We start from the raw sequence: 13,992 nt of genomic DNA, 5'->3' as shown, positions 1-13,992 counted from the left end.
GGAAATTTTTATTGAATTCGGACTATTTTTTAGAACAGAGGTTCCCAGCCCTGTTCGAAAATGTAGAGTAATTAAACCCTTAACAAGTTGAAAGACATATGTAAGTTTAGTTTATTTTTTATTACAATACCCAAATATAGTTCGATAAGTAATTTAATATTATTTAGTTTCTCTGATAATAATACTCGATATCAGAGATGAATATTTTTTCTTAGTTCCTCTTTTAATTTCACAATCTTCTTAAACAATTTTTAAGCAATTTAAAACTTTTCAAACTTAGGCTCTATAATCTAGGATAATTAACAATATAAACAATTCCTATTCCATCGATATTTAATGAAATATTATAAATATCGAAAAAAAAATTTAATAGGGGAAACCGTGGATAGTGTTATCTTGAGGCAGGTATTCCTTTATCAAATAATTCTAAGCATAATGTACCTTGACATTATAAGCTACTTAAATGGTTCTAAAAATGTTAAACAAAAATTTTTAAATGCAAATTTAAATTTCAACATCTCGAAATTAAATTTTTTTATAAAAGTTTAAAGTAAATATCTATTCTAAATGATTAAACATTTTAAGTAAAAGTATTGACAATATTTATGTCAATTTAATATCTTAAAATTAACTTTTCATTTCATGTGAATGGAAGTCGCTGGTTCATATTAGTCATTATTAAGCAGATATTTATTTTTAAGACCGGGTAATTCCATACCAAATCGATAACTTTTCGGCCCGACCTTTTTGATTTTGATAAAATTTTGCATACTGAGAGAATATCATTAGAATCCAATCCAAAATTTTAGCCTCCTAGTACTCATAGTTCCTGAGATATCCATGGTCAAAATGCCAAAAATGACCTTTTTTAGAAAAATATGATTTTTTAAAATTGAGATAAATAATAAGATTTTAAAATATAAGTTATATGTCATTTTGTAACTCTATTGAAGGCCTTTTATTAAATACTAAGGATTTTTTAAAAATAATATTGTTGCGGTTTTTATTTACGTAAAAATTTTAAATATGAAAACTCCAGGTGTTTCGCTTTCCAAATTTTTCCAAATTTAATATTTTCTTATTCTCTAACATTATATCTTTTCATAAAAATTTTTTTAACTTGGGACAGCTATGGGTTTTTTAGTTATTGCGATTTAAAAACCAAAAAATAAATTTTTTTTCAAAAATAGATGGCACTCCTCTTTATAAAATAACGCGTTTTGTTAAGATTATTATTTTTTTAAACTTTTTCCCATTTTTAAAAAATAATATAATAGATAAATTAAAATACATGAAAAATATTACCTATTTTCGGTTTTTCATTAAATTAAATTTTTTTGACGTCATGATAATTTTGTTTTGTGATAAATTATATGTACTCCTAGTAGCCATTGATGGGCTAACTATTGTTAAAATATTATTTTTTGGTATTAGAACTTGTGCCACTGGATAAACAAAAGAATTTGCTGGTCCTTTAGGGTGAAGAAAGTTAATTTTTATTTCATCTCTAATTAAATTCCCTTCTTGTACAAATCCTAACCACTAATCGTTTTCATACACAGGTTACATATCCTCTAATCTCATAAATTAACAGAACCTGAAACAAAAGATCCTCAAGTGGATATACTATATTCTCCACAATAAATGTCTGCGAATTAGAATAAATCGGAAACACTGCGTGAATTTTTTGTGTTCCCAGATATGGGGTGGATTTACTAAATCTCTCATTTAGCCTTATTGGTATGATGGCATAAGAAAAATTTATACCATTTATATGCTCTTACGCATATTTATAAAATTGTAAAGGTGTAATTATTTTATCAGTATAAGGTCTTGTAAGCTTGCCTTGGCAACCTTTTTACTGTGGCGTCTATGCCGTCGCGGGCACTTAAAATGTCATTCTGCTTGAACACCAAAATCGATTTCATGGTAACAAACATTGATGATTTATATTGCGCTGCTGAACCATCAGAAAAGTAGTGAATTTTTTCTGGTGGAGTGTAGAATTTATTTTTCCAAAAATGAATCATGCGATTAGAATAAATGGAATGAAACAGAATTATGAATTAAGGATTCTGATATTACCACAAAACTTAGTGTTGTAGTTTTGTATTATTATGATATATATTTATACATATATATTATAAAATGTCAATCAAAAAGAATATATTTTATTATTAGTTATTTCTCGAGAATTGATATTCAAACACTTTGATTTTTTTACTTTTAACTTTTGACTTTTTATAATAATTTTTATATTGAAATTTTAATAAAAACGATATCTCTCAAATTGGTGCCATGACCAGAATCGAAACACTAATTAGGGAAAAATAAGAAAATTAAAAAAAAAATAGTGAATATTTTGTGAAAAGAATTTTAGATATGATAAAGGAAGAACAATTTCTAGCGGGTTCCTCAAAATAATAGTAATTCTGGATATGGTAAAAAATTTTGTTTTTATTGAATTATAAATTAAACACAACGCAAATTGGAAAGTTTTTTTTTAATAAATTAATTTTTTAGGATTTTAAAAATTTTATTTTTGATATAAATTTATGAAATCATGGTTTATCCTTTTATTACTGTACATAGGAAGCCTGATTTTAATAAAATTTTGATTTTTAAGAATAATTTTAATAAAATTTTTGATAAGAAATTTAATGAATTGGATGTGACCAATAGTGCGGTTACAGCTTTCATTTTTTCTATATTGTATATATTATTAATTGGTTTCAGACAATTAATTAATAAAATTCAGAGAAGATCAGTGAATAATAAAATAATTAAATTAGGTGAACTAAATAGTAATAAATCTTTAGATATTTCTGAGGATATCAAAAATAATTTACATTTAATATTATTAGAATTAAAAAATTTAAATGGTAAAAAAATTGTTATACCGGAAGAACAATCAGGGAAAATAATATATACGGGTGAAGTATTTAATTTTCCTCAAAATATTGACATATCGGAGGATATAAATAAAAAATTAAATTCAATTGTGATAGAATTTAAAAAGCAAATATCTGAGGTTTTAATCGAGAAACCAGTAGAAATTTTGAAAAATAATAATAAAAATAATACTTTGAGACAAAGTACCGAGGAATCTCTAATTTTATGTGAAATTAGAGAAATGAGAGAAAGTATGAAAAATTTGTCCAGTGAAGTTTCTAACTTAAGGATTAAAAATAATAATATGATTGAAAGTTGTGAACTTTGTGGAAGAAAAGGACATGTTGGTAAAAATTGCTATTCAAGAGATAGAAAACCCAATGTGAATGTTACTGCAAAATCAAGTGAAAAAAATGACATAGTGTGTCATAGATGTGGTTTTGTGGGACATATAAAGCGAAATTGCATGGTGAAAGAAGCCAATTTCAAAAGTAGATTTCCTCAAGAAGCCAATTTTAAAAGTGGATTTCCTCAACGAACATCGGTAGTGATAGATCCAGTGGTTCGAAATATACAAAATCCTAGTATTATAAATGTGGATAAAAAAGAATTATATAATACAAATAATGATCGAATGTGTTTCAGATGTGAGGAATTGGGACATATTGCAATACATTGTATTCAAAGTGTGAGTGGGCAGTGACTATTTGATTTGAAAGAGAATCATATAAAAATAAATAAATTATATTTAGAGAATATTAAATTTTGTGATATATATAGTTTTATTAAAAATTTTGTGGATATATATATAGTAAAATAGATAATCATTATGAGAATGATTATTATACATTGAAATTTAACTCGAATAAAAAGAGTTGTAATGTAGGAAATTTTTATTGTCATTTTGATGAAATAAAAAATTTTAAATTAAACAATAATTTGAATAAAAAGGATTATTGTAATCAAACAAGTGAGAAATATACATGGGAGATTTTTAATAAAAACATAAATGAAATTCAGAGACTTTTAAATTCTGAGGTGAATTTAGGTATGAATATTAATTATAGCGAAAATGTGATTAAAATAAATAATATTCAGCCGATTATAATGCATAAAAATTTAATAACTGAGGGAGTAAAGGAACAAAGTTAATGTCCTCATATTAATTTAAAAATTGGTGGACAAATGGTTGATATGTTATTCGATACCGGGGCAAGTATTTCAATCATGTCTTGTGAAAATTTTTATAAATATTGGCCTAAATATAGTATTAAAAAAATAAATATGTGTATAAAACAATTTGATGGATCTGAAATCGAAGCTTTGGGTAGAAGGCAGTGGGATGTTCTTTTCCATGATATTCCTATAATTTTGGATTTATGGATAGTAAAAAAAAATGTTGAAACAATTATGGGTTGGGATTGGATTATCAAACTGGGACCTAGAAATAATTATTGGGATTTATTTATCATTGATAGCGAATTGGCTAGAGATAATGCCGAAAGAAAAATAATGGCTTATGAAGTCAGGGAAAAGCTTAAAGAAAGGGAAATGAATAAATTAATGAGTGAAGCGAAAGAATCTATCGTTAATAAGAATATTTGTGAATATCCTGCAAAATTAATAATAGATTCAGATCATAGTGAAGTTGATAATGATAAAAAAATTAATAATGAAATTAATGAATTAAATAGAGTTGAAAATGCTATACCTATTTTAGTTGAAAAATATGATACAATTTTTGAAGACACTTTGGGATGTCTAAATGATTATCAAGTGGATTTAAAATTAAAAGAGGGATTTTCACCTATTTTCTTAGCATGTCGTAGAGTTCCTTTTGAGTGGAAAAAGGAAATCAACGAAGAATTAGATAAATGGGTTAATGATGGTATTATTATTCCTGTGGAATATACACCATTAGTACTTGTTAAAAAATCTAATGGAAAACTTAGATTATGTGCAGATTTTCGAGTAACACTTAACAAATGGGTTGTGGAAGTGAAATATCCATTACCTCGAATTGAAGAAATTTTGGCAAATTTAAAGGGAGCCAAATATTTTTCAAAAGTTGATTTTTCATCAGCATATTTACAATTGCCTTTGAAAGAAGAAATTCGTAAATTGTTGACAATAACAACGCCTAAAGGATTATTTGCTTTTTGTAGATTACCTTTTGGGTTAAGTGTATCTGCACCGATTTTTCAGAGAACGATGGCATCAGTTTTTCAGGTGGAAGGTGTATTTTATTATATGGATGATGTGTTGATAACTGGAGTGAGGCCAGAACAACATAATCAACGTCTTGAAGAGGTTTTCAAGAGAATTCAAGATAAAGGTTTAAAAGCTAGTAAAGAGAAAAGCATTCTTGGTGTCACCGAAATAGTATATTTGGGTCATCAAATTAATGGAATTGAAGTGAAACCACTTGATAAAAATTTAAAAAATATTTTAAACATAAATCAGCCTAGTAATAAAGCTGAAGTACAATCTTTTATGGGCATGATAAATTATTATCATAGATTTGTGGATAATTTTGCAAAAATAGCAGCTCCATTATATGACTTATTAAAAAAGGTGTTAATTTTGAGTGGAAAATTGAACAAAGAATTGATTTTGAAAATTTAAAGAGAAAAATTGGTGAGGAACCAATTTTAGTGTGTTTTAACAATGACTTGGAGATAATTCTTGCTGTTGATGCATTAAATAAAGGTGTCGGAGGCGCATTATTACATGTCATTGATGGTTTAGAGAGACCAATTATTTTTTTTTCACGAATATTTCATGAAGTGGAAACTAGATATTGTTATAGAACAGGAGACTTTAGCGATTATTTTTGGGTTGACCAAATGTCGCGAGTATTTAATCGGGAAAAGATTTGTGATTTATACAGATCACAAGCCATTAATTCATTTGTTCAAGAAAGATAACAAAGAATTAATGATGTCCCCGTGGTTACAATGGTGGTTGTTACTTGTGGGAAGTTTTAATGTGGAAATAAAATATAGGCGAGGAAGAGAAAATCATTTGCCAGATATATTGTCGAGATTAAAGGCAGGTTGTGCTACTCCTGAAATAACTGATAACATGATTATAGATAGAGAAGATGCATTGGTGCGAACTCTATCATATATCTTAAAAGGAGGTCCCACAGATTGGGAAACTCTTAAAATGAATACTCTAAAAGATAAAGAATTGAGTCAAATGGTAATAATTATAAAAAAAATTGAAAAAGAATTGTCCGTGGTGGATGATTGTGTAATGCGAGGAAATAGAGCTATAATTCCTTTGAAATTACGCATTAAAATTGTGAATTTATTACATGCCAGACATCAGGGTCGAGATAAAATGAAATCTTGGGCTCTTGAATATGTATGGTGGCCTGGTATGGGTAAGGATATTGAAAAAATTACAAGGAAATGTGTTCCATGTAATACATGTGCAAATATGCCCCGCAAAGAGTTAGGGCAAACATGGCCTAGATCAAAGAAACCGTGGGAACGTATTCATATAGATTTTTTGATTTGGATAAAAGATCATATTTTTTAGTGGTGGATTCATATTTAAAGTGGATAGAATATACAGAGGTACATGGTTATACAACTAAAATTGTTGATAATAAATTAAGTGAATTATTTGCAAAATTTGGTTTGCCGGACAAAATAGTGTCTGATGGAGGTCCAGCCTTAAGTGAAAATTTTAAACAATTCTGTGATGAATTAAAAATACAACACATACTTACTCCACCTTATCATCCTAGCTCGAATGGGCAGGCTGAAAAGATTAGCTATGGTAAAAAATTGGATAAAAAAGGCTAAACAAGAAAAAGGTGATATTTGGTTAGCGCAATTATTTTACAATAATTCAAAAAATAAGGAGAGAGTTACTCCTGTAGAGTTATTTTTGAATAGGAGAACAAGATTTCTTTTGGATTTTTTAACACCAAATGGAAGTAATAAAATATTACCTTGTGAAAAGGCCATTATAAAATTTCCGGTGGGAAAATTAATATGGGGTCGTATTTTTAATAATAAAGATCAGAAATGGGAGAAAGGTATTGTACTCGAAAATTTTGGATTAAAAATGAGTAAGGTTAAATTTTGTGACGGAAATATTGGGATACGTCATAACGACCATATGAAAGTAAGGAATCAATAGTGAATATATTGATTGTTAATTTTTATTTATTTTGAATACCATATAAATGTATATATTGGTTATAAATCAGTAATATTTAAAAAATACTCTATTAATTTAGATATAGTTATTATAAATTAATTATTGGGAGAATATTAGTGAATATAGTTCCAATAAATGCTTAATTATTGAGAAAAATTATGTTTAAATTGATTGGGAATTTAATTAGTGATTTATATATATTGTGCATATATGTAATTATGAAAATTTCTTAAATGTTTTCCATTAATTCTAAATTATTTATGAGTAGATATAGTTTCAATAAATGCTTAATTATTGATATTTATATAATGTTTTCCATTAAACGGAATTATGTTTTTAAATATGTGATTTAAAATTAATTTCGAGAAAAATATGAGTGGATATATAAAAAATACTTAAAATACAAACTTTTAAATATAATTAAATTCATATTTTTTAAATTAACATATGCGAAAATGAGTTAAATAAAAGAAAAATTTTCCAGTGGGAACAGTGAATTTAAAATGAAATTAACTCTTAGAGTTGATTATAATTAAATTTTTATAATAAAAGATAAAAAAAACATAAGTGAGATAAAAATTTATTATTATAATCTTTGATAAAACAGTTATAATAGAAAATAAAAAAAAACTTAAATAAGATAATCGATCTCCAGTGGTGTGAAAAGAAATAAATACGAGTGTATATATATTTATTTTTGTTTAAAAAAAAAGTAGTGTTCATAATTGGTTTAAAGGACCAAATGTGAAAGAAAAGAAAATATTAAAGTGTATTTTATGTTAACAAAATAAGTGTATATATGTCACAAAATTTATTTTACAAATGTTAACAGAATATTGTATATATGTCACAAAATTGTATTTACAAATGTTAACAAAATATTATATATATGTCACAAAATTATATTTACATATTATTATTAAATTGTACATTATATTTACATAATTATATTAAATTTTAACAAAATAATAGCGTAGATCACAAATTTATTATAATATGTAGTTTAGTATAATTATGTTAACAAAATCATTTTTTTTATAACACAAATGTAAATGAAAATTCAAATTTCATTTGAGACCAAAATATTGAGTAATTATGTTGGGAAAGAAGTAATATTTAGAAATTTCATAAATTTTGATTATAATATTTTGAAAATATATTTATCATATATGTTACATATAACCCGGATGTGTTGGAAGATAAGAAAATGATTGAAATATGGGAGTAATGTTGACCAAGAGCTATGACACAAATGAAAGGCTTGAGGATTATGAAGGAATGATATCAAATAAATGAAGAGAATTTGGAGATTATGAAAATGAAGCGAATATTATAAATTATATGAAATTATATTTAGGGATAAAGGAACACGTGGCCTATGAAGGGTGGGCGTGTTGTAGTTTTGTATTATTATGATATATAGAATATATTTTATTATTAGTTATTTCTCGAGAATTGATATTCAAACACTTTGATTTTTTTACTTTTAACTTTTTATAATTTTTTTTTTTTGATATTTTAATAAAAACGATATATCTCAAACTTAGGTTGTTTATTTGATCTCCCATTTTATATAAATTGAGAATGGATGCAACGTAACTGCGAAATTGTCCAATGATAACCCTGAACTTCGTCTTGGTCAATAAAGGAATAATTTTCTGAAAAGTCACAAATGATTAGATAGTAATTATTTTCTAAACTATTTTTAAGGTTATTGATGAATGTTGTTCACAAATAAATGAATGGCGTATGAGAATATTCATTTTATCGAAAAAATAATTAATAAATTAGTCTAAAGATTGAGTAGTCTCCAGAGTTGTTCTATCTACCGAAACCTGTTTAAACGTAACAAGATATCCTATTTTATAAATAATTTTGGGATGCGTTCTTTTCAGAGTGCCGAGCCACACTCGTTGCAGTCACCAAAATAACAGGTGGGTAACGGGAGATTGTAAATCATTCTACCTATACATCTCTATAAGTTGCTATATAATCCTCACCATTTTTAGTCAATGTTGCTAATTCACAGCTTAAAATCATAAGTTTAATCTTTTGGTGTATGGTACAAATGCTTATATGTGTTCCGCTAGCCCCTGCTAATATACAATTTTTTGGTCTTAAGCTAGCAAATTTCGAAAATCCAATTGTTATGATTGAATTACTCTCCTTAAAATGATTATATATTTATTTTAAATTATTAAGAACTAACCTTTTTGAGCGTTCACTTATTCCCCCCTTTCAATGATAGATATGCAATCTTTTTTTTCCTGGTAATACCGTACTAACTTCATCACTGCAAAAAAATTTTTTTAACAATTTCAACTATTTTTTGATTGAGATATTTTGCAGGCTTTCGATTTGGAGTTGAATGAATCCCCTTCTAAAATGATTTTGGAATTATATACCATATGATATCTAGTGTTGAATTCCGTTTTTATTATATTTGCGCTCCAATTAGGAGGCAGAATGATCAGCAATTGTTAGGATATTGTAATTTCATATTATTGAGTATATCATTATTGTCTTTTGTATCCGATTCTGGAAACTATTATATCTGAAAGTATCTTTTGATATTTTCACTAGCTTTTTATTTGGATAATTTTTTCTTAATAGGAGATATTCCAATTTCGTTTAAAGTTATATTGATTGTATCTATTGATGTGGATGCTGTGGTAATATTATTTACATATTCGCTATCAGAATTAATATTTTCAATATTTTTTTGTGATAAACGTTTACGACATTTATTAGAAATATAGTGTTCCGCCTCAATGTTTGGAAATTGTGTCATCCACGTCATGCCTTTACGCGCGTTCTTTTTATAATTAAAGTATTTAGATTCTTTAAAAGGATTTGCGCATTTATATTTATACATTATAAATAATTTTAAGAGAAAAAAACTAATATCGAAATATTTGTAAAATAAAAATTAATTAATATCAGGGCAGATGCATGGAGACTTGCTTTTATCTTTCAACAATTAATTATTATATTTTCTTGTAGGATATATCGTAACGTAACTATATTGTTACGAAATTTAAACATCTATTATAAAAACAACTTATTTTTATAAGTCATCAATATAGTAATAATAAATAGTAAGCTTATCAAACGATCTAAATAATATTTTTTCATGATATTAATGCTGGAAAATTTTATTATTTATGTTTAAAAATGGGAAAAAGTTATAGAAAATAATAATCTTAGCAAAATACGTAATTTTATAAAGGAACGCCATCTATTTTTGAAAAAATATTTATTTTTTAAATCGCAATAGCTAAAAAACCCATGGCTGTCCTAAGTTTAAATTTTTTATGAATAGATATAAGGTTAGAGAATATGAAAATATTAAATTCAAAAATATTTGGAAAGCGAAACACCTGGAGTTTTCATGTTTAAAATTTATAATGTAAATAAAACTGCAACAATATTATTTTAAAAAAATCCTTAATATTTAATAGAAGGCAAATAGAGTTATAAAATGACATATAACTTATATTTTTTAATTTATCATTTTTAAAAATCGTATCTTTCGAAAAAAGTCAATTTTGGCACTTTTGACCATTGATACCTCAGGAACTATGAGTACTAGGAGGCTAAAATTTTGGATTCGATGCTTTCTAATGATATTCTCTAAGTATGCAAAATTTTATAGAAATTAAAAAGGTCGGGTCGAAGAGTTATCCGATTTGGTATGGAATTACCCGATCATATTTCATAAAAACCAGAAAATATGAATTTCTCTAGGGCCGAATCATAATATGAAGATGTTTTTTTTCAAAATTATGACAATTTTTACATAATTTATTACCTATTTCTTGGATCAAAAAATATTATTATATTTTTAAAAAATACGGTTAGCTTTTCTCGCTTGCTCTCTAACTGTTTCATAAAGAATGAGACTTGTTAGCATAGCGCCTTGGGGTAAAATTAAACGTTTAAATTAGTTTAGAGACACTGCTTAATTAATAAATATACCCAAGCTTATAGTTGGATATAAAAGAAAGAAATAATACTCTAATTATAAATTTAATAATCTAAATTTAGTTTTTTAGTTAAATATGTATATAATGTTGCCTGAGTCATATTTATATAAAAAATTTTCAACCCTTGCCCTATTATCCACTACTATAAGATTTATAAAACTCGTTTTATGTGATTTTTTTCGATTTTGGCAAAAATAGCCTCCTCTTTAGCCAATCTTTAGCTAAATTTTCCACCTATACCCAAAATCTAAATGCTTTTAGTGAAATTTATTAATTGAGCATTGTTCGCTCCACGCTAACTCGTATTCTCTGTAAAACACAGTAAAAGAGCGAATGTAGGGAACTGGCTTATATTTTATAACTATTTGCTTGAATGAAACTTATTTTTGAAAATGTATATAAAGAACGAAATTGTTATAATAAAACACTAAAATTGTTGATTTAATAAAGATATGATTTGAAAATTTTGATAATTTTAAAAATAATAAAAAATTATCTAAAATTTAGAATATCTACCACTTATTAATCGGGTCGTTTTGAAAAATCGACCCAAATCGGGCTTTTTAACAACACTCGCTATTGTTATCAGCTTGTTTATTTGTTTTTATCATATATTTAATCAGAGTTTAGAATCTAAACGAAAAAGGTTTATGGCAAGAGTTCTGCATATATAAACCAGGCCTGGCATGAAAAATATTCGCAGTATACCCTTGATGAGTATTAATTTACTATAATCTCCGATTTTGATCTAGCCTGTGAGCGGAGATATGTCCCTTCATTTTTAAAATAATTTAGATATTGACTTTTTTGATTGTATATATATATCTCATATATGGAATAAAGATCACAGAAGACTACAAAGGCGTTAGACATCACATATTATTAGCTTTCAGAATATTTTAAAAAAATAAAGTCAAACCCGAAATAAAATGATGAAATGCATCCATGCAAAAGAAGACAATGTTGAATTTTTTTTAAAAAAAATTGTCAAAATTAAGGTTTTTATATTGCTTAAGACATGCAAAAAATTTATTTGTTAACTCAAACTGTCTTTAAGGTATACAAGAATAGATAGAGTATTTATTAAATTTGATCTTTATTTTTTCTAATATAATTTTTTTAACGGTAGAGGTCTAAAATTAATATTTCTTTTAATTATTTGATTGTAATATTCACTGATATTTATTTATTTCTATGAGGAACCTTTATTTACTTAATTTAAATTTTAGTTCACCTTTTATATTACATTTAACACTAACAAAGTTTCCTTTTTGAAATATTTATTTAAAATTAAACATTATAAAAATTCAATATTGATATAACAAATTACACCAATTGTTTTTTAATGAACCTCATAATTCAAGATGTCTTAATTTCTATAATATCTTGTTTGCTGAATTTAAAACTACACGAAAAATATTGATTTTCTGAAAAAAAATATAAAAACTTTTCTATGTTAATTATAATTCATAAAATAAATATTAACATTATTCTTCGAAATGAAATAATAAAGAAATAATATGCTACTGAGAAATGATACATTATTAAAATTGATGTATATCATCTCTTCACCCTCTACTATCGCACTAATCTGATCTACTTTTTCCAATAATCCCTGGGCTGTGCGATATTGTATATATATCATTATACATTTAACACAAACCACGTGTCCTTTAAAAACGATCTGATCGATCTTCTGATGTGAATCTGTTTCCATATCATCCTCCGCTACGATTGAGCTGTAAGGCATTAATGTTTTAAACCGAGTACGTACTTTCATTCCATATATCATGTAAGCTGGTGTTTTCCCAGTATTTGGATGAATTATGTTCCTGTATGCTAATAAGAATTGGAATATCATAAAGCTTTCACGAGGTTATACCATTTTCCTCTATAGCTTGTTTTTATTGTTTTCACAAATTTCTCGGCTCATCCATTTGAACAGGGATGATAAGGAGGTGTTAAGATGCGGTTTATTTTTATGCTACATGCAATATTTTTTACAAAGGATGCTCGTAAACTACGGCGAGTTATCTGATGCTAACAATTCAAGATACCCCCATTTAGAAGATAATTTCCCTAATGTATCGAAGGTCTTTCTGAAGGGGTGGTTTTCCTCTATATTAACTCCGCCAATTTTGTAAAAGAGTCGATTAGTATAAACTATATTGTGTTTTTAAATGGCTCTACATCTATAAAAATTTGTGCTTTTATATCTGCAATACAATTCATTTATATTGCATAATATTAAATGTTCGGCCTATGTACAGGATTATCATTTTTTATCATTAATAAAAAAGACTACATTTTTCCTATTATTCTGATATTTTGTTTATAATGTAATATTTTTTAATTTCATTATTTATAAGCCGTCTTGTAGAATTCAGTTTTTAATGCAAATCAATGAAAAATACCGATTGAAAATTTTAAATTTACAAAAACAAGGTTACTTCTACCGTTATTAAAGGAATCGTCAACCATGTTTTCGCTATCGTGAATGAACTCGATGTGATCTCTGGCACTCTCTTGCGGAGGTTCATAAAGGGCGCAGACGATAGCTTGTATAGAAAGTGGCGGCGGTATATTCGAATAAATATTATCGTTAGATTTTCTGATAGACCAAAATCAAAATTGTGTAAAAAATATTTTTAATCTAAATCTTCTAAATTTATTGTTGATTTTAAATAGACATAATTAAAGCTCGGCAACCAAAAAAACCTAGGAATTTCACTTTTGTTTTATATATCAAAAAGTAATCTTTTTGCTTTTAATAAAAATTTCATTTAATTTTTTAATTTATCACATTAATTAAATATAAATTTAAATGCAATTAATAAGACACAGTAGGTCTGCAATGGGAGGGTTTTCGGCACCCATCTAAGTGGACGAGCAGGCTAAAAAAATATTAAAAAAGGGAAGGCGAATAGGTTAAAAAATT

General features: G+C 26.3%; 1 protein-coding gene across 1 annotated transcript in view; it reads right to left on the bottom strand.

Annotated features, from left to right (window-relative positions):
* Nucleotides 1–13,992, bottom strand: part of LOC135927566 (nuclear protein localization protein 4 homolog) — a 97,672-nt gene that overhangs the window by 26,383 nt on the left and 57,297 nt on the right. Inside the window, exon 10 of the mRNA XM_065463628.1 lies at nucleotides 13,511–13,665. Within this exon, the coding sequence (XP_065319700.1) occupies nucleotides 13,511–13,665 (155 nt within the window). The remainder of the gene's footprint in view (nucleotides 1–13,510; nucleotides 13,666–13,992) is intronic.

Source organism: Gordionus sp. m RMFG-2023, chromosome 3 (genome assembly GCF_954871325.1).
Source record: "Gordionus sp. m RMFG-2023 chromosome 3, tfGorSpeb1-WG-v2, whole genome shotgun sequence".
Classification (NCBI taxonomy): Eukaryota; Metazoa; Nematomorpha; class Gordioida; order Chordodea; family Parachordodidae; genus Gordionus; species Gordionus sp. m RMFG-2023.
Note: the sequence above shows the minus strand (reverse complement) of the source record. Positions and strands in the feature narration are given on the sequence as shown.